Source organism: Cajanus cajan, chromosome 3, assembly GCF_000230855.2.
Source record: "Cajanus cajan strain Asha chromosome 3, NIPB_CcT2T_4, whole genome shotgun sequence".
Lineage (NCBI taxonomy): Eukaryota > Viridiplantae > Streptophyta > Magnoliopsida > Fabales > Fabaceae > Cajanus > Cajanus cajan.
The window spans coordinates 11,361,839-11,387,975 of record NC_138519.1 but is presented as its reverse complement, the minus strand read 5'-3'; the positions used below and the strand labels follow the sequence as shown (position 1 = coordinate 11,387,975).

General features: G+C 31.3%; 1 protein-coding gene across 3 annotated transcripts; it reads left to right on the top strand.

Annotated features, from left to right (window-relative positions):
* Positions 1-6,271: 6,271 nt before the first annotated feature.
* On the top strand, positions 6,272-24,317 carry LOC109788592 (uncharacterized). Of its 3 annotated transcripts, none has more exons than XM_020347362.3 (18): positions 6,272-6,528; positions 6,921-7,095; positions 8,981-9,119; positions 10,268-10,419; positions 10,737-10,820; positions 10,931-10,993; positions 11,436-11,567; positions 11,678-11,884; positions 13,435-13,554; positions 17,860-17,909; positions 19,515-19,677; positions 20,737-20,874; positions 22,165-22,287; positions 22,381-22,479; positions 22,792-22,881; positions 23,023-23,104; positions 23,513-23,643; positions 23,723-24,317. In XM_020347362.3, the coding sequence occupies exons 2-18, from the start codon at positions 6,961-6,963 to the stop codon at positions 23,864-23,866; spliced, it is 2,052 nt and encodes a 683-aa protein (XP_020202951.1). In that variant the 5' UTR covers positions 6,272-6,528; positions 6,921-6,960; the 3' UTR covers positions 23,867-24,317. The 3 variants fall into 3 exon arrangements, with proteins under 3 accessions (XP_020202951.1, XP_029125111.1, XP_020202950.1); XM_020347361.3 differs by having other exon boundaries at positions 6,273-6,528; positions 6,894-7,095; XM_029269278.2 differs by lacking the exon at positions 10,931-10,993 and having other exon boundaries at positions 6,894-7,095.
* The last annotated feature ends 1,820 nt before the right edge of the window (positions 24,318-26,137 follow it).

Genomic DNA, 26,137 nt, shown 5'->3' with positions numbered 1-26,137 from the left:
TTTTTTCCTTCTAAATTTCACTATTATTTTTAAATTTATAATTTTAGTCTTTAATTTTGTATAATTTATAATTTTATTTTAACAGTTAAATATTTATCATTAATGATTATGATTATGATTGTAATATTAATCATGATGTATATAAGAAAATGAATTTATATATAAAAAAAATAAATGAGAGTATTATTTTAGTTTTTATTGTAAATTATTATAACAAATATATGATTCTTTTTAATTTATTAATTGATAATTTTTTATTTATATCTATACTTTATTGTGAGTCTTTTAACGAGTTATTCACTCATTTTCAATGAAAATAGATATATTTGTTGTTTAACTAACATGATGCATATTAGTTAAAAAAAAAGTTATTTATGAGGAGTATCATTAAATATAATTATTACTAACATAATTTAATTTTATAACTATCTTTGAAATAAAATTTTGAATTATGATATTATTAATTATAATTAATTAATCTAATTATTTTTATTGATCTTGATAAATTGTGTATTTATTACTTTTGTATAAGAATGAAAGTAATATACTTAATAATATTTAGATTATATTACACTTTTTTGTATACATATTTAGGTAATATATTTAATAATATTTAAGTTATTTTATTTTAACTTTAAATTGGATGGTAACCTTTATACTATTGTAAGGATAAACTATTAATATACTTTTAGAAATGTTACATTCTTCGAAATGATGAGTTTAAATTATTCTTCATCCTTATAAAATTGAAGTGTGTATTTAGATTTGCGTATTGATCCAAGTTTTCAAATAAAATCACGTTAATTTGATGGATAAGCAAGTAATAATTACTTCTTGTTTTCACGTCTTTTACGCGATTCAAGTGCTCTGAACGCGAAACCAAACACGCAGAAAATATGTCAATGTTTTGAATTAAAATATTCTTTTTAATTAGTATTTCAAAACATGTACCAGGCTTGACTTGAATTGTTCGACTCAAATTTTCGAACATTAAAGCATTTTTCATATGTTTCTTATCCATTGTCTTAGTCTATAATGTTTTAACACTTTTTATGGCATTGACTCAAATTTTCGAACATTAAAGCATTTTTCATATGTTTCTTATCCATTGTCTTAGCCTATAATGTTTTAACACTTTTTATGGCATTCTCTAAATTCCTAATAGAAAGTGAACCATGAAGATTTGAAAGTCTTCTCAGATATTTTGCTCTCGTGCTCTTCGTGCTTGCACACAATAAAAAGATATAAATATTGTAGATGATTTAATTGTTCTATTCCTCTGTGCTTGTCTTATATAAAAGTATCAACATTAGATAAATTGATTTATTTGCGTTACTTACATCTCTTTGATACAAGTGTTAGAAAGATTGACAAAATCATTATGTAATTTAATCAATCTACATATTTTGAAGTTGTCTAATTGCATTAAGTTGATTATCTTGCCTAGAGGCATGCAAAAAGCATTGAAATATCATAGGTTAGGATGATGGATAAAAAATATATTGAAAGTTTATTCTTGCAATAGTTTAAAAAATACCATAGCACAATCTCTATCATTTTAGATACATGGACTCTTCCAATTTTATCAATAATAGTTTATGGTGGTGTGACAAACATATATTAGCCTAGTATGGAAGCATTACTTAGTGACCAAGGAATTCATCATACACACCAAGCATGAGTCACTTAAGTACATAAGTGGGCAGGAGAAGTTGATCAAAAGACATGTAAAATGGGTTGAATACCTTAAACAATTCCCTTATGTTATCAAATATAAGAAAATGAAGAATAATATAGTGGTCGGTGCTTTATTTAGAAGACATACTTTACTTAATATCCTAAGATCACAAATACTTGGATTTGATAACCTAAAGAAATTGTATGAGCATGGTCATGATTTTCAAACCACTTATGCTTAATGCCTCCAAAAAACCTTTCGATGGATTATATCTCAATGAGGGATATTTTTTTAAAATGGGTAAACTTTGCATCCTTCAAGGATCTATTAGAAAGTTTTTGGTCAAAAAGAGTCACGAGGGAGGTTTCATGGACCACTTTGAAGTTGATAAAACTCTTAAGTTTTCTAAAACATAATTTTTATTGGCCTCACATGAGAGTGGATGTCCAAAGGCATTGTTCAAAATATATAGCTTGTCTTCAAACAAAATCCAAAGTAATGTCTCATGGACTCCACACACCTCTCCCTATAACTAGCCCCCTTGGGTTGACATTAGTATAGATTTTGTGCTTGTTCTCCCAAGGACCCAAAAGGGATTTGATTCTATTCTTGTGGTTGTGGATCATTTTAGCAAAATGGTATATTTTATACTATGTCACAAGGTAGATGATGTTAGCTACATCTCTAAATTGTTTTTCAAAGAAGTTGTTAGATTGCATGGTTTACCTAAAACCATAGTATCAGATATGGATACAAAGTTCCTTAACTACTTTTGGAGGACCACTACTTGTCATCCCCAAACAGATGGACAAATCGAAGTAGTGAATAGGTTCTTATCCAGACTATTAAGGGTACTTTTAAAGTGCAACAAAAAGTCTTGGGATGACTGTCTACCTTATATAAAATTTGCTTATAATAGAGTAGTCCACAAGACTACTAATTTTTTCCCCTCCGAGGTTGTTTATGGTTTTAACCCTCTCACATCTCTTGACTTACTTCTATTCCCAAATACTACTTCCTTATAACATAAAGAATGAGTATTTAGGTTTGAGTTTGTCAAGAAACACCATGAAAAAGTTAAGAATCAAATTGAAAAACAAACTAAAAAAATATGTTAGTTACAACAACAAAGGGAGGAAAAAGATAACTTTTGAGGTAGGGGATTGAGTTTGGCTTCATTTAAGGAAGAATAGATTTCTTACTCAAAAGATGTCAAAACTAAAACCCCATAGGAGATGGTTCATTCAAAGACCTCCAAAAAATTAATGATAATGTATATAGGTTAGATCTCCCCTCTAATTATGGTGTGAACCCTAATTTTAATGTTTGTGATCTTACTTCTTTTGTAGGGGCAACTGACATTGAGGATGAGGATGTTGATATGAGGTCAAATCCTTCGCAAAAAGAAGGGGATGATGGAAGATTATCCTTTAAACTACACGAGAGACCCATCACTAGGTCCATGACTAGATTATTGAAGGATGATAGAGGAGCTACCATGCCTAGAGCCATGCTCATCGTGAGTGTAGAGTATTGATCATCTCTTTAGCCTTGATATTATCAGTATAAGATTTATTGTCTTTTATTTTATTTCATAATTTACCCTTGTATTTTGGGCACCCTAGATGGTAGGATTTATTTTGTTTGTATTTTCATTTTGCCTTTGTATTATGGGGCACTTAGATTAGGATTTATTTTTAGGACTTAAGCCTTGACTTGTGAGGTAAAAGTCCATTTATTTTATTTTTTAGGTCAAAGGGTACTTTAGTCTTTTAAGGGAGGAAGGAGACACACTTGCATTTAAGGTTCATTTGTGATGCATTTGAGTGCATTTGGGCTTGGATTACTCGGCCATGCACTCCAACTGCAACCCTAACTTCTTTCCTTTCCTTTATAAGTATCCTAGGCCTCCCATCTTGTTATTACTTTAGATTATATGATATTGAGTGAGTCTTTGTGCCTTAACGTCCCTTCTTTAGTCACTAGGTCATTTTCGGCCTAACCTTTCTCCTATCTCTTCCTTGAGTGAGTGAACCTTGAGTGACCTTCATCTATCCATGGAGTGAGCTAACCTAGAGAGCTTCCATTCAACACGCCATTCTTCATTGCCTTGGACGTCCACTTTTCTTCTTGGTGGCTAGGAGTTCTTAATGATCAATGATCCTTGAAGTAAGGAAACTTTTCCATTGACTTCACCATCCATCAATGCCTAGATGTTTCATCAATATTACTACTCCTTTCGATCTTTTGAAATATTTGAAAATTTTGACATTAATAAGATTTGAATCTTAATTATTTGAAAAGCTAAAACATTATTGCGACCAGACTACCTCATAACTTCATCAAATGTTTAATTTTATATGTTCAATAAAAAAGTTAATAAATAAATATTAGTTCGTATGGTTCAATCAATAACTTACTAGTTTAATTAATGATCTACCAATCCAATACCTTGATCAAGTTGATGATTAATTTAGTTTTATAATACTATTTGAAACAAATTATATTAAGGAATTTGTAATATTTATTTTCGGTAGCAAATATGTTAAAAAATTAATTATAAACATAAACAAAAATGTTGTTTAAAATATTTAAGGTAATAATATTAATTAGTATTAAAGAAAACATGTAATACACTAATGGAATGAATAACATGTAAATTAATAATAAGAAAAATATCTATTATTATTTATTTAAATTATATTTTTAATTATTTATTTTATTTTTAAGATTTGTTTTTATTCTTTATATTTCAAGAATCAAAGTATATATTTTGATCAATTTTTAAATTTGAGTAAATTGATCATTTTAAAATAAAAATTATTTTTAATTTTGAGACAGTATTTTAAATGATCATTTTAAACTAATTTAAGATTTGGGATTTTTTTCATTAATTTTACTTACATAAAAATTATAAAATCTAAAAATATTCAAATAAAAAATAATATCATATATATATATATATATTTAATTTTTATATAGTTTATTATACTTATCTTTATGTAATTTTTATCATGTATATGACTTTTTTTTTAAATTTAAATATTAATTAAGTTCAATAATTTCTTTATGTAAGTAAATATAACTAGATAAGTTTGAGATATTGAATTAGTAAATAAAAGTGAATTTCAATTGTGTCATAAAGTAAAAAAATGATTATTTTATTATATTGAGCAAATTGACATAAATTTTAAAAAGTAATATACAAAAGAATTTTTTAAAAGAAAATAAATCTTAAAGATAAGATAAACAATTTAAAGATATAACTTATTCTAATTATTATTTTTTTATCAACAATTACTCTTATTATTTAATTACATTAATATTAATATAAATATTAACATAATATAATAATTATTTCTTAAAAAAGACATAATATAATAATTTATTAACAAGATTAGCATTACAATACATAAATATTATAATGATTATAATATAATAAATATAAGTTATTAAAAATAAAATAAGTATGGAACATGGTTATAATTTATTATTATTATTGTTTATTATGATAACAATTTTGTAAAACATGAACGATTATTTTCCACGATAATGTTTTTAACTTTATACTTAACTTAATTTGGTTTATTATAATTATTTATTAGTTAAATTTTAATATTTTAAAAATAAATTATCAATAATATTTTTTTTTATTAAAATATAAATTATTTATCATAAACAAAAATATGATATATATATTTGAAAACATCTACTTATTTAAATTTTAAATATAATTTTTTTGAAAGAACTTTTTTAAATATAATTTATATATCCAAATATAATATTTATTTATATACATAATTTATTTTAAAATTCAGTAATATATAATTAAAATTTATGTACACATTAAAATACTAGTTATTCACTACTCAAATTTATCATCATTATTATTATAATATTAATTTACAACAAATGATTATAAGATTGTGATAATAAATACAAAATAATCATAATTATTAAAAATTATATTAAATTGAATTAATTGATTATTATATTATATAAAATTAAATTTTTTTTGAAGAAATCAAAATTTATTTAATATTTAAATAAAATATATATGTTATAATCACTTTAGTTTCAATTTTTAATATCACTTATATTTTAGTATGTATATTTCATAAACTAAATATTTATTATATATAATTAAAAATTATAATAAATTATATATACAAATAAATACATTTTAAATTTATAAAAATAAATATTTTTAGACATATCCATTATATTTTGATCAAAGATAAAATAAGTGATTTATATTAAGATTTAATATTATTTTTAATTATTAATAATTTATTTTAAAATATTAAATTTAATTATAAATAAAAATTAATGAGATATGAAGTTATAAAAATTTTTAAAATAATTTTTATTAAAATATAATTATAAATATTATTCATATTAAATATATAAGAGTTGATTAAATATAATAAGATTATTATAAATTAAAAAAAAAAATTTAGGAAAAAAATGAATTTCATTTTATTTCAGTTAATTAATTAGTTTACAATTAATTATTTTATTTATATTTAATTTGTTTTGCTTTTGCTTCTTTGAAATCGCGTATTTCTTGTCTGCGGCCTCTTTCTGCTAAGGGCTCTTTCTCTCTCCATGCCTTCGTTCGTTAATTAATAACACAAAGCAACAAAATCAAACCTCACTTTCTCTCTCTATCTAACTTCAATTCAACAAACAAGCCCTTCTCTCTCCACCTCTACTTTCTCTCTCTAGGGTTTCGACCCGAACTCTCACTCTGGCTCTGCTCACCACGATTGTTAGGGTTCTCTCTCCGCGCGAATTGCGTACCAGTCGTGATCGACCGAGTTTCGATTTATCGTCGATTGCTTGCTCAGGTTCGTGAATTTCCACTCTTCCGCGCTCTTGCTCTTGTTAAATTCAACGCTTCCGAGAATTTCGATGTGTGTGTTTGATTCTGCTTGCGTGTTGCTTCTCGTAGCTGGGAGGGTGTGAGAGAATGAGAAGTGAGGTGGGAATTTCGTTTTTCTTTTAATTTTGTGAAAATTGGTGTTTAGGTGATTGAGCTCTATTCCAAGAGGCTTGAATTTGTTGGTTATTTTATTGATTTCCGTGATTGCTTGAGCATTTCGTAGCTGAAGCCGTTTTGCATTTTTGTTGAGGACAACAAGCTGGTTGAATTTTGAACGGCGGAAATTGTGGCTTGCTGGTTTAATAGCATTGTTAATTTTGAATGGTGCAGGCTAAAGAATTGTTGTGGGGTATTCAGGTTTGTACAGTGGCGGGGGAATGTTGTTGTTTGATGCTTGATGATAGTTGCTATGGACTTGAATGCCTCGCCAGTTCCCGAGGAAGATGAAGATATCTTTGAGGAGAAAATACATGTTGAAGAGTATCATGCCCCTGAAGATCGCCCAGAAAGTGGAGCTGATATACAACGCCGGGTACATTTTTCTTAATCCCTCTTCAGTATCGTGACAGTTTGTGTAAATTGTGCTTCGTGACTTGGACTAAGACTACTGTGATGTTATGGGATAAACAGGGAAATTCTTTTCATTAAGTAGTTTCATTTGGTTTGATTGTGATTTGTGAGATTTCAACCTGCATGATGATGGGACCCCCCTTTTTAATTTTAATACGGAATATGGATTAAGCGATGGTCCCAAAAATCTTTTTATGAGCAGCCAGTATAAAATACTTCTGTGTACTTTCTTCGTGTTGGTGTTTAAATTGTCGCTTCCTGATATGAACATTTAATGCTTAAATGGCTGATAGATGGATATATCATAGACTATCCATACAGTTAGACACTATTATTTGCACAATCTCCATATCCCTTTAGTTTTTCTGGTATGATGATTTAAACATTTGATATTAATGCTTAACAGCTATCATCACATCTAGTGGGATTTGGTCCTGGTTAATTTCGAAAACTCTTTCGGTTGTCACCTTCTTTGCCTGCTATGTGAAATCTTTATATAGATTGACTTGGTCCACTAAAGTCACTTTCTGTGCTGTTGTTTGCGTAATGAGAAAATCTCTTTCTGTTGTCACCTTCATTGCCTGCTACGTGAAAGCTTTATATAGACTGACTAGGTCCACTATAGTCACTTTCTGTGCTGTTGTTTGCATAATGCTCGCCTACACTTTTCTGGTTATGAGAAAATTTCATTTACCTGTCTGGTTTGTTGTTTTGGGCCATGAATGATTACCATTCTGAACTTAAGATTATTCGATAAACTAACATTGAAGAGTATAAAGTACTAGGCTCAATCGTGAACTTCTATGGTGATCTCGAAATGTTTCCTTCCCCAAAAGTTCCAAAACTGAAAGTAACTTTAAAGTTATAGATTTACAAAAATAACTTGGAAAACCCTATAATCCAAGAACACATTGCCCAAAAAAAATTAACTTAAAAGTAACTCTAAAGTTATAGATTTACAAAACAGCTTTACTTTTAAATTTATAGCTCTTTTTTATAACTTCAACATTAATGTAACTCTTAAGTTCCAAAATAGTCAGGCCAAACACTACCTAAGGAACTACGTCAATACTACAGCTGCATTGGAAATTGCCACAAATATTCTGCCATTTAAAAAAAAATCATATATTCATGTGAATCCATGCAGTTGTACAAATGCAGGAGTAAGAATTCATTTTTTTGTTACTCGGGACTTGATAGCATAAGTTTGTTAGTAGTTGAGCCTGTTTCTTGCTTGTTATTTTAATGTGGTGATGGTGGTTATTGCTTTGAATACTTCATTTCACTATCTTGCTAGTTGCAATAAAGGAAAACATCTGATTTGTGATTAAAGATGAATTTTTGGTAATTCAAATTTTACTGCCAAATGTTAAATTATAGAGTATCTGAGTCGAGCAAATTTAGGCTTTGGATGGTAAGAATTGTTTTCCCTCTATCAGTCTATCTTCACATTTCTTTACACTTCGACGGTTTTGCGTGTTTGGATTATTGTTTTTGTTTAAAAAAGAGTATAAGCAACATGCTGTACAGATAGCTTTTAGCCGATACTTCTGGTGTATAAATTAATCAAAACCAGACATGTGCTTATTGGGCAGATAGAGTTTGATAGATATTTTTAAAACTGTGGAAAAAAACTACAACTCCAAAATTGTTGCTGTCCTATGTTAATTTTTAATTAGAACTGGTTGGATTCATGTACAATAATAATTCCTTTTGAGAATGCAATCATTCATCTAGCATATGTTCTGCTGCTTCTTCGGGGTTCATAAATAATGAGTTTCAAGCTGTTTTCTTATTAATACCTGTTTTCTCATCAACACAATTCCTGAGTTACTTCTTATTTTTAGGAGCGTGAAGAAAGAAAGAGACGATTGAAGAGAGAAAGACCAGATGACAGACCTGTACATGCGTCACAGTCACCTGGATATGATCAGCTATTTCACAATAAGAACCCTAAATCATATGATAAAAGCAGGCTTCCTCCGGGTAAGAGTTTCTCTCCGTGACCCACTTGCTGCCTTGCCTTTGGTAATTAGTGATGCTAAATTCAGATATTTCTTAGTATGATTTTATCCTTATGACAAATTATTTTGGTGTATTTAATTGTTTATTATGCATGGTGGATGGCAAGTGTTATTGAAAAGCAGCTATGATGCTGCTATGGCAGATGGTAGTGGCGGAAAACTGACATGCCATTCTATGGCTGTGGCAAGCAGGTTCTTCAATGTGGGCTATGGCGGTTGCAAAGTGCAAGGCATTCATGGCATTTGCACTGCATCGGCCATGGCAGAATGCCTCTTGAAAAGAAAGAGGCAAATGGGTTGGGTTATGTGATCCGACACAAACGGACTGGGTTGTGTGACCTGACTTGAACCCAGCCCCAAAACATAAAAAAAACACAAAAAAGAAAGATGGGGTTGGGTCTGTAACTGTTCCACCTGACCATGGTCACTTATCATTTTGTTATTATTTGAAGTGTTGAATTGAATATGGTATTTTCATATCATTTTATTGTTATTTGAAGTAAAAAACTTATTGTTATTCTTAGTTTTATTTTTTATTTTTTTAATTTCTGCAACTTTTATATTTATAATCGAGTAATGCTATATCCTCCTACCACCTTATAAAGAAATTATTAAATGAAAAAATAATGCATTTAATGTTCTGAAAATATAAAACACATTCTATACTTTAAATATAAATGAAGTAGGAGGGTTACTAGGATTAAGTTATTTTTTATGTACATATTATATTTTTATTCTGCCTGCCATGCTACCACCAATTGCTGCAATGCCATCTGCCATATATATTGTGGACTTTCGGTTGGCCACCATAATCCACCATTGATAACACTTGATATTGGGTTACATAACCTGTTTTTGGAGGACATTTGGCTAAATATTTAGTTATAAGTTTTATGCATTGTGTTTTTTGGCCAGGGTGGGTAGCTTTGGATTGAATGGTCCAAACAAATGCATGTTTTTTTTTTATAAAATGCAGATGGATACCTATTTTTTATTTGCTTCAGTCATATCTAAGATTATTGGAGTACATTTTATGTAACAAATTACAATGGTTGTACATATGTACATGAAAAAATAAGTATTATTATCCTTTTTATTCTATACATGCAGGGTGGTTGGATTGCCCTTCATTTGGCCAGGAAATTTGTTTCATGATACCTTCTAAGGTTCCACTTGGTGAATCGTTCAATGACTGCATTATTCCTGGTAAAAGATACTCATTTAAACAAGTGATACATCAACAAAGAGTTTTAGGGAGAAAAGTAAGTAGAATTTATTCAAAAAATGTAATGCTTCATTTAGATTTTTGTTTCTCTGTTTTTTATTCTTTGTTGTTGAATTTTTCTTCAATTTTGTTTTTAACAGCAAGAGTAATCTAAATGAAAGGAATTTCTAGATTTTTAGCAAACAAGGAAAAAATAAAAAAAATGATCTGTGTTTCTCGTTGTTTTCCAGCAGTTACAATCTCTTCTGCTTGTCTTTTGCAGAACAATTTAGAGAATTTAGATGTTCTATTTCAATGGAAGACTTTTTGCATAAATTTTACTGCTTTTTTACATTTTGTCCTCTGGGTTTGCAGCTTGGTCTGGTGATTGATTTGACAAATACCTCTCGATACTATCCTGTCTCGGATTTAAAAAAAGAGTGCATCAAGCATGTTAAGGTTTGCTTTAGCCAAATTTTACTGCCAACTCAAGATTTTTCTTTTTTTGTCTTTAAAACTGTGGCACCTCTTTCTTGTCCTTACATTTGAAGATCATTGTTGTGGTTTAGATTCAATGCAGGGGGCGCGATTCTGTACCTGATAATTTATCTGTGAACCAGTTTGTCTATGAGGTTTTGTTCTCCCTATATATTTTTGTACTCTTACACTTCCATAATTATTTAGAAGAATTTAGCTTGCATTTTCTGTTCCTTGGATTGAAAAGGAATTTGTTGTTTACTTGTTACTTGTAGCTGTAGGAACTTCTTTATCACCTCTGCAATATGCTCCAGAAATGGGTGCTGGATACTTTCAAAACCATTTGACATGTTGCATTCAAATATCATCTTTCCTTTAAAAGTTTTGAGAGAAATTTTCTGTATATTCATTGTATAACATATGGATTCTCTTTTGTTTATATCATCTTTCCGTACACTTGATGTTTTGTTATGTGCCTCTTTATCTGGAAGAGGAATTCTTTTAAATAGAACATGTGCTTTACACCCACAGAATTTATCCATTTGAGCTTACCAAGTGGTTAGTAGTTTCTAACCATGCAATTATTTACATTTCCAGGTTACACAATTTTTGTCACGTCAAAAGCACACGAAGAAGCATATACTTGTTCATTGCACACATGGGCATAATCGTACAGGATACATGATCATTCACTATCTAATGCGTGCTATGCCAATGTCTGTTACTCAGGTCAGTTAGGGGAGTTACCTTGTAACTGTGGTCCCCCCTCCCTCTCTCTGTTTGTCTGTTCAAGATGTTGCTCAAGTTCAGTAAATATACTTGATTGGCCCATTTTGTAGGCGATAAAAATATTTTCTGAAGCTCGGCCTCCAGGAATCTACAAACCTGATTATATTGATGCTTTGTACACATTTTATCATGAGAAAAAGCCTGAAATGGTAGTTTGTCCTCCTACTCCGGAGTGGAAGAGATCTTCTGAATTTGATCTCAATGGTGAAGCTGTTCCAGATGATGATGATGATGGAGTACCAGGCCCTGATTTGCAGGTGTGGATAATTCACTCAATGAATTTTTATATTTTGGGTTTTGCTATTTTCTCATGCTAGATGAATGGCTTTTTGATCTTCTAGAGGGATTTGTTTGGAGTCTTATTTTATTTTATTCTCCTAATCTTTGATGGATATAAGTTTATTTTTGAGAAACCCATTAAGCAGACTAAAACTTCTCTTTTTAGTACTTATGTCTAGTCCTTTGTGTATGGTTAGTGATTTATTCTCTCTCTTTAACCATATTTTATGGGCAGCTCAATTTCAGAAACTTCTACATTCTCTTGAATGAGTTATACGTTGTAGTTTGTAACAAAAAAGAAAGAAAGTTGTTTGACTTCCTGGATGAATCATGGATGTGCCCCGTTACTTGGAGCTGTTTCCTTTGGTTTGTTTTGAAGGTTTGAGTAGAAACAAGGAGACTAAAAATTTGGTGTCTGGATGCTGTTTTGTTGTTTGAATTATATCATTATATAGTTGGAGTTGAATACCTGTTTTGTATTAAGAACCCCTGGCCCTAGATTTATTTTGGCAGAGTGTTCTGCTTGTGGCTTCTCTCTGACATTTATCCCTCACTACTGTTTCAACGGGGCTTTAATTTCTGATAAGCAGATTGTGTAGCTCTGTTGCATTCTTTACTTTTATTTCCTCCGTTCTTGGAGGATGTGTTATATTCTCCTTTTTGTACTTTACCGTTTCTCTCTAATAATAATTTTTTTATAAATAAAAGAAAACAACATGTATTAATTTTTTTTAGAATTTGCAAAAAAGGCCATCTGCCTGTCTCCTACCAAGTGCACCATAACTATCGCAGGTGAAATGAATATGTTGATTGAATAAAACAAATGCTGTAATCCATTTTATGTGTGCCGATTAGAGTTTGACTGTTAAGCCTGAGCTTAGTTCGAGACTTTCTAGATTGTGTAATTACATTCCTGAACCCACTCGTTAATTAGGATGATACATTTATTCATGTTTCTCTGATTGTAATATACTAATATACAATATTCTGTTGACTCCTCTGTTATTGCTGCATCTTGTGGGAAATATGATTATGGGTAGAAGAGGGATTTGGGTATAATAACCTTATCTACATGGCAAGGAGAGTAGGAAGAAAATGGAAATGGTTTAGAAGCAGAGATAAAAAGGGGGAGGGAAAGGTTGGGGACAGTACATCCAGTTAATGAGCGAGTTTTTGAGGTCTTTGGGCTTGATGATGCAGACCCTTGAAGTTCTGCAGTGTTTTAACTTTTGTTTTCTTGTTTTCTGAGTGATTCCGATATCTGTAATTGGGATTTATCCATATTTGTATGTAATAAAATATCTAGCTCCTATTGAAATTGTTAGAATGAATATAAATAGAATAATTATGGGCTGATTTCTGTTTTAAGTTGTTATGTAATTAGGATACTTGAGAATACTCTGATATGTTATTCAAACAGACAGATTTCATTTATGACTTGTTTTTTACACTGCCAGTATTCATGTTTAAAATATTGGACTTGGTCATTTATAATGTCTTAAACTTGACATATTTCTTGTTCTCTTAGGAGAACCACGAGACAGACTCACGAATGACAAATGATGATGTTTTGGGAGATGAGATACCTGCTGATCAGCAAGATGCATTGCGTCAGTTCTGTTATCAAACTCTTAAATTGGGTGTTGGGGTAAGCCTTTTAAATAGTTGCTTTCATGCATGAGTTTGTTACTTAGATTCGAGGACTGTTTTAAAATTAACACATTTTAGTTTTATTAACTTCATTGTGTCTTTCCATTTTTTTTGTTGAATTACATTACAATAAGGGCGTGTTTTGTGTACAAAATCATTTTTCATTGTTGGGAATCATGTTTTACAGGAATATCATAAATATGTTTTGAATGTCTAAAATATTCTTGTGAATGATGGACATAATTCTATTTTTAATATTTTAAAAAACTTCTTCCCTTAATGGGAATCTTGGATTGGCACCATCTCTTGGAGGAAAATTTTAGTGGGAATATTGGGAAAAATTCAAGTCTCATGTTGACTAGAAATACAACAAAGAAAGTGTATATATGTGGAGGACAACCTTCACCTTATAAGCTAGTTTTGTAGGGATGAGTTAGGTCCAAGCTCACATTTTAAGATGGTATTAGAGTTATCATATATTCACTCTAAAAGAGTCATCCACCAATTTGTATAGGCATCAAGCCCTATAGTATGGGGCTTAAGGGGGTGTATTAAAAAAAATTCAAGTTCCACATTGACTAGAGATAAGACAAATAAAGTGTATATAAGTGAGAACAATTCTCACCTTACAAGTCAGTTTTGTAGAGTTGAGTGAGGCCCAAATCCACATTCTAAGAGGGAAACATAGTCAAAAAATGTTTCGTGTGAATGTTTCTTGGGAATGATTTTTAAATTTGTCATACCAAATTTAGTAATTTAACATTCCCTACCAAAGACCCCTAAGAATCTTGAATGAATCCCCCTACCAAACACCGCTAAATGATTTGATGGTAAGTATTCTGCTGCTAGTTGTTATGCTATCATATATACCTGTGTCTTTTTGTTTGTCACACCGGCTTTATTGGTGGTAAGCTATGATGCACGGATACGATACGCGTATCGGATACGATACGTATCCGATACGGCGATACGTCAAAATTTGAAAATATAGGATACGATACGTTTAGGATACGTATTAAAAATAAATAAATTAATATATATAAAATAATAATTGCAAATAAATCTCATTCAAAAATCAAAATTAAGAATACATTTCTTGCTTTTTAATTTTTAAACATTACTAAAAAAATTATAAATCATTTTTTTATTGTCGAGAAATAGGAATAGTATCAATTTCATCCCCTCCTTGACCATCATCTGTAAATAAGACAGCTTCCATTTCTGGTTCATCAAGAGATAATGACGCCACTTCAAGATTTTCAACACCATCAAAGCTACCCCATGCATCTCCACCAATGTCCCACATTCTAGTACTCCCTTGCATATATTCTTCACTTTTCCTAGATAAGAGTCGCAAATTAGTATGTACATAAACCAAGTCTTCTGCTCTTTTAGGATTCAACTTATTTCTTTTCAAGGAGTGAATGAAGGAATAAGTACTCCACTTCCTTTCGCAACAAGATGAAGAACTAGGTTGTACAAGAAGCTTTAAAGAAAGCTTTTGAAGGAGAGGGGCAGAAGAACCATGCATTACCCACCAGGATTTAGCATCTAATGTCCATCTATCTTCAATTGAGTCAAAAGAAGCAAAATTATGAGCTTTTGATGAAAAATCAGCATATTCAAGAGAAACCTTTCTTCTTTCTTCAGCTGTTGTGAAAAGCTTTTTTAAACATTTATTTCTTTCCATAGAAATTTCTTCATCCTCATGTGGGAAAATTCTATTTTGAGCCTCTTGAAGCCATTCATCACTGTAGTACCTGTGAATAAATAAAAAAATTAATAAATAAAAAAAAATTAGTAACTATCAAATTATTTATAAATAAATACTAAAAACAAATAAATATTTAATAGGCTAATTTTACCTAGGATTCAAAGAGTGAGCCATGCAGTGGAGAGGGGTGCAACTCTTAGTCCACCTATCAATTAGTATAGAATAAACAACTTCATAAAATGTTGATGTATCATTTAACTCTTTTCCTTCATATCTATATATAGACGTCGTTACTTTTTCCATCATACTATCCCACATCTCATAGACCAAATGAAGCGTGGGACTATCTGTGTCACAAGCTCTAAGCATACTATAAATAGGCTCGGTGAAATTAAGAATATATGTAATTTTGTCCCACCACACATCATTCAAAATAAATTCTTTTGCAGCTTGGGCCTTACCCACATCATCTTCTCTATAAGAATTCCATTCTTCACTAATAACCATCGATTGCAAAGCACCTTTCAAAAGTTTAAATCTCTTTAACATCACTAGAATAGATGCAAAGCGTGTTTCAACTATAGCAAGCAATTTTAGAGGTGAAAAGTGATTAAAAATTGCCAATCTCATTGAGTGATTCATGATAAAGTTCCTAACAAAAGAAACATTATCAACAACTTGAGTAATCCAATTACATTCAGCATAAGCTACCTCATTCCTTTCAGTGTTTTTGGCAGCACATATATTCTTCAATGCAAGGTTCAATGTGTGAACAACACAAGGAGTCCAAAAAATTTTAGGAAAAGAAATTTCAACAATCATTCCAGCACCTTTGCATACAGGAGCATTATCTGTTATAATTTGAACAACATTTTGTTCTCCTACTTCTTTTATAGCTTCTATCATCTTATCAGCCATATAATGTTTGTTTTTAATCTCATCAGAAGCATTAATAGCTTTTAAAAATATTGGACCCCCTTCACTTGTAGCCATAAAATTAATTAAAGGTCTTCTTTGGACATCTGTCCATTCATCAGATTTCAAGTAATAATCGATTATTTCTCCAAAGGACCAACTTTTCTCTTTTTCAATAAAGAACTCTGATGCATTTTCTCTGTAGGCAATGGGACATGCTTAGCTTTCACTTTATTTTCAGCCAATTCAACAATTGATTTCAATTCAACCAAATATTGATCATTTACACTTGCACACAGAAATTCCAGTTCCATAAATCCTCAACAAATGAGCTTTAACTCTTGAATAAGAACTTCTATAAACCTTTTGACAAAAATTACAAGACCAACTCTTATTTCCTCCCCCTTCTGAATTTTTATCTAATATGCTAACATAACACCAAAGAGGAGCATGATCATCTTGTACAACATCATCAGAAACGAACTTACTTGGAATTTAGAATTGATATTAGAATCAGAACTAGAAGCATTTGCTGTTGACATTATAAATAAATAATTTTTATGCTTCTGCAAAAAAAAAAGTATATCTATGTTAAATTGCTAATTGTTAAATAAATTATACAACTTAAAAATTTTAATCACTCTAAATCATAAAAATATAAACTATAAAAAAAGTATATCTATGTTAAATTGCTAATTGTTACAATTTTTTTATACATTTTACTATTTTAGAGATGCTAAAAAAGAATTAAAAAATTATAATTATTATTAATTTACAATTTACATAAAGTTAAAAACTTTTTAAATAAATCATAAAATTAAATTAAAAAAAAAGTAAGTAATTATTCTAAATGTTTAAAGCTGCAAGAATAATTATATTTTTAATAATTATAAAATCATCATAAAATTATAATTTTATATTAACGGTTAATAAAAGCCTTGTCATTTAAAAAAGAATAATGAAGAAACGGAGTTACCTGGATGAGTAAGAATAATGAAGAATAATTTGAGATTAACGGTTAATAACTAACCCCTTTTACAATTTAAATAAAAAGAAAATAAAAGCCTTGTCATTTAAAAAAGAAAAAGTTCCCCGCTGCCTGTCCCCGCAAAAGACATACACGCTGCAGAAGAGACACTTCGCGAAGACGCGGGACTCACTCACTACCCAGCCCCTTCTCACTCACTGCAGGGAAGAATAATGAAGAAACGGAGTTACCTGGATGAGTGGGTCTGGTGCTCGCTGCTTGGAAACTCTGTTGTTTGACTGGGTCTGGCGCTCGGAAACTCTGGTGTTTGGCAGCGCAACACATCAACACATCTCTGTATTCTTCGTCTCAAATTTCTTAATTTTTCTGCTTATTTATGGTTGAATTTTGATCAATGGAATCATATAACAATAAATCTGCAAAAATATTTTTTCTTTTTTTCTTTTTTTAACAAAATCATTCTAGATACGTTTGAGATACGTATCCTAGGCGTATCAAAACGTATCCGTATCGGATACGTATCCGATACGGATACGGGATAGAAATTGGCGTATCCGTGCTTCCGAGGTGGTAAGTATTCTTTCAAAAGTTTATGCGACTTTATTTTCTCCTTTATTTTTGATGCTATCCTACTTCATGTTTTTCCTATGCTTGACCTAGTGATTTAACTAATTATTGGTATGCAGCCCAGGGGACACACACAATTTCCAGGTTCGCACCCAGTTTCTCTCAACAGGTTGTTTATCTGAGCCATTAAGATATTATGATTTGATATGTTACTTTAGTTATACATTAAACTTTTAGGCTTCTATTTTTTTGCTACTGTACTTGTATTTGTTGCATTGACCCATCATATGCTTGTGCGTAATGCTTTGCATTGTATTGCAGATATGCTTTTCTTGTCCATTTTTTTGTACTTTGTCTTGAAAATGATTAATGCATGATATTGGGGATAATATTAAAAAGATATTTCTTTCCATGGATTTTGTCAAGTTAATTTTCCCGGGACCTTTAGTTATGGCCTTGCATTTATCTTTTTGTTTAAAGTTTGAATATAACCAACTAGTTTATACCCTATCTATCGGTTACATAAAAAATAGGTAAGGGAGTGGTTTCTTTAATGCCTCCATATTATTTTTACCAGAAAATTGAAGCCATCATCTTTATATAACTTTTTCTATATCATCATTTGTGGGAGGAGGGCTGCAATAAGAGGTAATCCACCATTTGTATTCTCTTCGAATAAAACAGATTTTGATTTCTCCATATTATTTTTACCAGAAAATTGAAGCTATCATCTTTATATAACTTTTTCTATATCATCATTTCTGGGAGGAGGGCAGCAATAAGAGGGAATCCACCATTTGTATTCTCTTCGAATAAAACAGATTTTGATTTCTGCATTGGAGGTCTGGATTGTTGACAGAAACATGAATTTATCACCGTATTTTTGTTGCTTATTTTTTTTTAATTGTAATTGGTGGGAAGTTTTTAGTTTTTTCGCCATTAATAAAAGCCAAGTGTTTTGTTAATATGAATAAAGAAATAAAAATAGGGTCTTGCTGACAAGTGGCCTAAGGACATTGGTTAAGGATAAGGAGCATTGTATACACCCTATAAAGGCTTCAAATTACTTAAAAAAAACATTAAATTCACCCTATGGATGCCATAAAAATAATATTTCTTACTCTATGTTAATTATGTATGGAAGCTAGTATTAAATGATTTTAGGGTTTTAAGACATTGATTGTACATTATAAATAAATACTTATTTTGATTCCTTAATATGTGCCCCCAAGGGCAACCCAAAAACTAAATCTCTTTTAGGGCATGTTGCATAGGAAGAAAAAAGATAGGTGAGAAAATAGAGTAGATGAAGATGGGAAAGAGAAAAATATGTGAATGAAAATAGGTAAGAAATAGAGTGAAAATAAAGATGTTTGGTTTAGGAGAAATAGGAAAGAAATAGCACTAATAATCAATTATGTAACACTGGTAATTACAGTGCTACGAAAAGTAATCACTGTTCATCTTCTGCACATTTCAGCATCCCACACCTTCTCTTTCCTCTCACCCATTTCCATACAACCAAACAACCCTACCTTTTTATTTCTTATCCTTTTCTTCTCTATCTCCGCAGATTCTTTGCTGTTTCCATACAACCAAGGGAACCTTTATTGTTGTTGTATTAACAACTAAATCTCTTGCCTAAGTTGTAATTTATTATGCACTATTCAGGATTTGTAAATTACCAGTTGTATTGATTTCACTACCCTATTTCTTATTAAACTGACAATTGTTTCCATTAATTTATATTAATTTTGGTTATGATCACATGCAGGGATAATTTACAATTGTTACGGCAGCGCTATTATTATGCAACATGGAAAGCAGATGGTACACGATATATGATGCTAATAACAATGGATGGATGTTACCTGATTGATAGAAGTTTTAATTTTCGAAGGGTGCAAATGAGGTTTCCTTGCAGGAGTACAAATGATGTGAGCGTTGCTTCTTTATATTCTAAATTTCTGATAATGATAGGAGCTAATTTAACTTCAGTTCATAGATTTTACATGTGATAAAGCAGTGTCAATGGTGCATCCTTTCTTTTGTTCTTCACTCATTTTGATGGGTCCTATTATGCCACATTAGATTTATGAACTTCATTAACTATTTACTCCAATAGTGAAACTACTTAAGACTTAAAATGGGTCCCACATATTATCTACGGCTTTATATTTTGTGCTAAAAAACATGAATAATATTTTACTATCAAGAACCAACTCTTATATAAGAACCAGTCTTACATCATGACTTCCAATAGTGAACCTGAATAAGAACTATTGCCGAAGATGCTCTTAATACCATTGTCAACTTTTATTCTGGTAATTGTTGAAAATTATCTACTGATAAGGCTGTAAGTTAGATTGGTTCTAATAATTATACTATTAAGAAGAGATCAGTGTGCAGTCTCTTCATTTGGATTGTGCATTTCTCACTCTGTTCTCCATTCCCCTTCCTCCCCCACGTTTTGTTATTGGTTTTCAACAGTTGTGCCTCATACTTGTCACGACTGAAGCTACCTGTGATGACTGGTAACCCTTACCAGAACTGTAAAGGTATTACTGGTTAAAGTGGTTATAACCTACCATGTCACCGTAATCTGAAAACTCCACACCCCACCTGATTTAGTGAACTTTGCTGCCTAAGCATTAATTATTTCTGTTCATCATTGCTGCTCTTCATTTAAGCTGAGCATTTTCTAATACTCTTAGAAGTTCATTTGTAACAAGCTTCATTTGATTATATACTTCTACTTGAGTGGGAGTGTTATATGTAGAACATATGCGCCAGCCATAGTTATGATGATTGATGTTAATTATCTTGGGATTAGGTTAGGCTGTAAGTTAACTACCTATTGGATCTTCATGAGCTCCTTGATTAATTGTATTTATACTATAAAGAGATTATTGTGCAACCTAGATTTACGACTTCTCTCAAGATCTCTTGACATTAATGATGCACAAACTAATAATTTGTTATCTTTGCGTTCTAAGGGTTTGGGCGAGAAGACTCACCACTTCACATTACTTGATGGTGAGATGGTTATTGATACGTTGCCAGATTCACAGAAGCAGGAGAGAAGATACCTTATATATGATATGATGGCAATCAACCAAGTATCAATAATAGAGGTTTGGTTTATATGTAATTGCACAAAATAATACTGGGTGATCTCTTTTCTGTTTTAGACTAATATTGGTTCATACATTGGGGATAGGGAAATCACTTGTTTGTGGTTGCTATTATCTTTATATTGCACTGTTGAAAAATACTAAAAATTGTAATGCGCCCAACTCTTTAATTTCAAGAACTTGTGCCTGACCATATAATTTCTCATCGTCATTTGAGAACTGGCAGATGAGTTTAAAGTAATGTTCCACTAGATTGTTGTCTCACCTTATACTTATTTTTAGCGAGATAAACACCACTTTCTTTTGTTTGTAATATAAATATATAAATACTGCTGGGTGGATGTCATACCAGAAGTTTTAATTTTAGGGATCAATATTACTAATTGATGGTGAAATTAATTAAGATGTCACACTGAAGATGCTAGCTGAGACTGAGTGGTTAAAATGTGGAAAGTTGACTACCAAACTCAAAGGAGAGTTTTATTGTAATGCTACACGGCCAACTATTCTTTATAGTAGTGAGTGTTGGGCTCTAAAGGGATAACAACAAAAAAAAATGAAGAGAAATGGTTATGTTAAGATTCATGTGTAGTCACACACAGGACAGGATACAGAAGATTATATGCAAGGAGATATTGGTGTGTGACACCTATTAAAAAAGGTGACCAAGAATCTGTTAAGGTGGTTTGAGCTCGGGCAAAGTAGGCCACTAGAGGCATTGATGAGGAGACTAGATCACATGGTGTTTTACTCCTGTGAAAATGGGTAGAGGGAGACCAAAGGATATTATTGGAGGAAGTTATTAATAGGAATCCCTTGGTGAGTAATATCCCGCAGAATTTGGTTTTTAACCGAGCCTAATTCTGCTATTATGTGATCTATGTAGCTGACTTCACCTAATGGGATGGGATATGGTTATTGTTGTATTTGTTTTGAGTGTCTAGTTCCTTTTGGGTTCATCAAGGCATCACTTATGAGTGACCATCATTTGAAACCCCTGAATAAGGTCAATAAAGGTTGAATGGTCAATATGTATAGGTTGCAGTGTTGAATTCAGAGTTTCATTTGTCGGATGAATTTATCTTAAATAATGCTATGGTGAAAATTTGAGTGAGGCTTTCTTAAAACATGTTGGTGGAAAACCTTGGTTTGATGAATTATCATTTTAAATGTTTGAATAGTTTTCCATTTTTTTTTTGGTTGTGTATGCTATATTCTCTGCTTTGAGTATTCAATATGGTTTTGTAGCTGTGTAAGATTTTTTTTATTTATAGCTCAAACTTGGTGCAGCGACCCTTCTATGAACGATGGAAGATGCTTGAGAAAGAGGTGATTGAACCTAGGAATCATGAGCGGCAACACATATATCAGAGCAGAAATCCTTACTATAGATATGATCTGGAACCATTCAGGGCATGCATCTTTAACCTTAATTGCTCATAACATAAGCTTCACTTCATTTTCGCCTTGGGGCTTCACTATTAATATGCTTGCAATGTTATTTAGGTGAGGAGGAAGGATTTTTGGTTGCTCTCTACTGTCACAAAGCTTTTAAAGGAATTCATCAAAAGACTCTCACACGAGGCAGATGGTCTCATATTTCAGGTGGGTCTTGATCAATGATCCCTTTTAATGCTTTTAAGCATGGGAATGGATTTTCCGTTCTGCACCAAGTTGGCAAGTCACCTTTTTTGTATATATATGTTTTCCCTGTTTAAAATCTCTGGTTCTTTGCTTTTGAATCTGTTGATACATACTTCTGATACATAATCAGCATGAAAATGAATGTCTTTATGGCTGAAACCTGATGTGAGGTTTGCTTAAAGATTTGGGAAATCCTTGTTAATGAACAGTGTTTTTTTTCTTCTTGTCATTGGACCCTATGGAGGTTGTTACTGACAATGTTGATTATACCAGGGTTGGGATGATCCTTATATACCACGTACTCACGAAGGACTCTTGAAGTGGAAATATGCTAATCTGAATTCAGTTGATTTTCTTTTCGAGGTAGTATCATCATTCATCAGTCATCACTATATTTCACATGGATATGGTGTTGGGATTTGGGATATTACTTTGATGTCCCTTGGTAAGTTATAGTTTGTTGTTTGATGCAACCAACTAATTTGTAGTTGCTTAAGTTGACAGGTTGATGGTGACCGTGAGCTACTTTTTCTCTATGAACGGGGAAAGAAGAAACTCCTGGAAGGGAATAGGGTTGAATTCACAGGTCAGACAAAATTTTATCTGTCCCAACTCATTTTATATTGAAAAGATATAATTTTTATTCATGCTTCATTCTTTGATTTTAAAAATGCTAATGCTTTGTAAAATAGGTTATCTATAAAGTTGAGTCATGGTATTATTTGTTATGGAGTGTGACACAGGTTTATGATAGTTTGTAGTTGAGATTGGCAGTTTTAACAGTAACCCATATATTGCTCCGCAGAAAAAAGTGGGTTGCAGATAAAGCAGCAGTTTTTATCAATTTTTTTGGGGAAAATGCTTCACTCATACTATTCAGTGAATGATTTTGTCCACTTTTCTGATATAATTTTGATTGTCTTGATTTTTTCCTAGTCTATATCTAATCTGTTTCACTTGTTGCAATTGCTTACTGAAAACTTGAACTCTGCAGATGGTTCAGATCCCTCTCTTTATTCCGGAAAGATCATAGAATGTTCTTGGGATTTTGATAAACTGGAATGGATCTTTATGCGAATCAGAACAGATAAGTCAACTCCAAATGAGTTTAATACTTACCGGAAGGTATAATACCAACTCCCATTTTCTAATTTCCCTTTCTTAATCTGTACATCGCTTCATCCATTTACTTATTTCATTATAGGTGATGCGAAGCATAAGAGACAACATCACTGAGGAAGATTTGTTAAATGAAATAAGTGAGATAATACGTCTTCCCATGTATGCCGACCGGATAAGATCTGATAGTAAAGCAAATCAGCATGCTAATGTTGCAAGGCGAAGGTGATTGGTGGTGGTTCGATCAGGGACTTTTATACCTTCAGTATTTTCATTGGTGGGTCGTGCGTGACATCAAGTGAAAACAAGATCAAGTGTATCTTCTGGTACTTGTCTCTGGGATTGTATGAAATTGTATTGGATTTGGCCATGTATTTTGGTCATCGTCCAAAAGTTGCTTATATTATGTAATTAGTTAGTCCTTGCGGTAAGTACTGCTGTGCTGCTGAGTTGTGGTGCAGTTGGTACGGCTCAAATCCCGGCCTGAATCCATTTCCTATGGTTGTCCAGATTAAGAGAGTTAGGTTTAGAATCTCAATGTATATTATCAATTTTCTTTTAGTGATCAAAAGTTGTTCAAAGGGTAGCCGTTGATTAGAGTCAAGTTCCATTACATGGGTAGAATTTCCCCTGTATGTGAATATTAATTCGAGTAGTAACAAGCCTTCCATTCTCTCTAATGTTCTGTGGATGTGGAAGTTATCATGCGTTTTGGCTGCGTCATCAGTGCTTGAATCAGATTGTTACTTACCTTGTTTGACGGTAGCCCAGCCACTGCTACTCATTCTACTAATTGCCCTTGAAATCTACCAAATATGTTTTACTGATCTGGAAGGATGTGGAGGGAGGCAATTGTCTTCTGTTTGGCAGCGGTGAAAATATGTACAAGGTTCAGATAAATGGGTGTGGAATAGAAACCAAAGCTAATTTGCTAGCATCATTTCCATGATGAATAATGACTAGGTATTTTTTCCAACAGCGAACCACATGTAAGGGTGAAAGTGTGATTTTTTTTTTTCTAGTTTTTTTTTTATTTATTTTTTATTAACGATTCTTTTTAACTCTCAACTTTGCTTTCCACCGTTCTAAGCTTGCAAAGAAATCTTTAAGGGGTTTCAGTTTCTTGTTTTCTTTTCTAACATTAGGGTCTCTATGTAAACAGAACTTGATCACTAAATTGCAACAAAAAAAAAGACCACCACGAAGTTAGAGTTGGTTTTGTAAAGGAATTTTGATGTTGCATCTGTGGTTCTTGAATAAATGGCTATTCGACAAGGACTTCACTGATGCTTAGTTAGGGTTAGGGAAGTAACTGTGTTGTCGTTGAAGGGGATGCTCTATCAATTATTTCATACATCCAAAAGGACCATAAAATTATGACATGTGGGATTATAATCCATTCTATTCGGGAACTTAACATGCAATATCAATTATGCATCCTTTCCTGGATTTTCAAAGTCTTAAGAGGGGGCAAATTTAAAGGTTGGGGTGGGAAGGTTTGAACGATTTGTTTTTAGATTTGACTACCCTAAGGCTGATCAACATAAATTAAGTAATTTTAGCTAGATTTAATAAATTATAAATATTTACATCTAATAAAGACCTGGATTTTCTCATTGAATAATGATATTTGATTGTTTTGTTGAATGGATAATCCCCTTGCACTTCTTGTTGACGATTTACTCAAATTAATATATATATATATATATATATATATATATATATATATATATATATTTATTTATTTATTTATAACCAAGGGGTACAATCTTCTGTTATCGATCATCCCATCATAAAGGTAAACTAATAATAATTTATATCTATATTTATAAGTTATAACCTATAAGCTATAATTCTATAATAATAATTAAGCTAATATTTTCATTCGATTTATTTTTATTTTTACTTTTTCCCTTTATCTACTATTGTAAGCTACTCTACTATTCTATTCCAACCATGTTATATTCCATACGCAACAAATTCATTTCTAAATAATAAAGAAATTGGGACAGACAAACACAAAGCTGTGTCCTTATGCTAGTTTCCATAGAATACATCTCAAAAATATAAGTAGATGAAGAGAAAATTGTGTCCATTTTTCATTTGGTGTAAAATGTAACAATAAGGATATAAATTAGGATCTTATACAATCTACCAAGTATATTTTTGGATTAGCGTTGGAAAGCTATAAAATGGTGGTTCACTGTTTCAAAGAGTAAAACAACATTTTTCGAAGCACATCTCAAATTTTTGTCACTAAGCCGTTTACATAATCATTCTTTTTATTTTGTAAGAAAGTTGTTGGACATAAACTTTTGAATCAAGAGTTAAACCTACACTCTTGTTTTAAAAAGTATTTTTAACTTTTGAAAATAAAATATTTCTAATGCTCTATTATTAAATATTAAATACTAGTAATAAAAAACTATTTTTGGATTATTTACCAAAAGAAAAACAAAAAGCTTTTTATTATTATTATTATTATTTTTTAAAATATGTT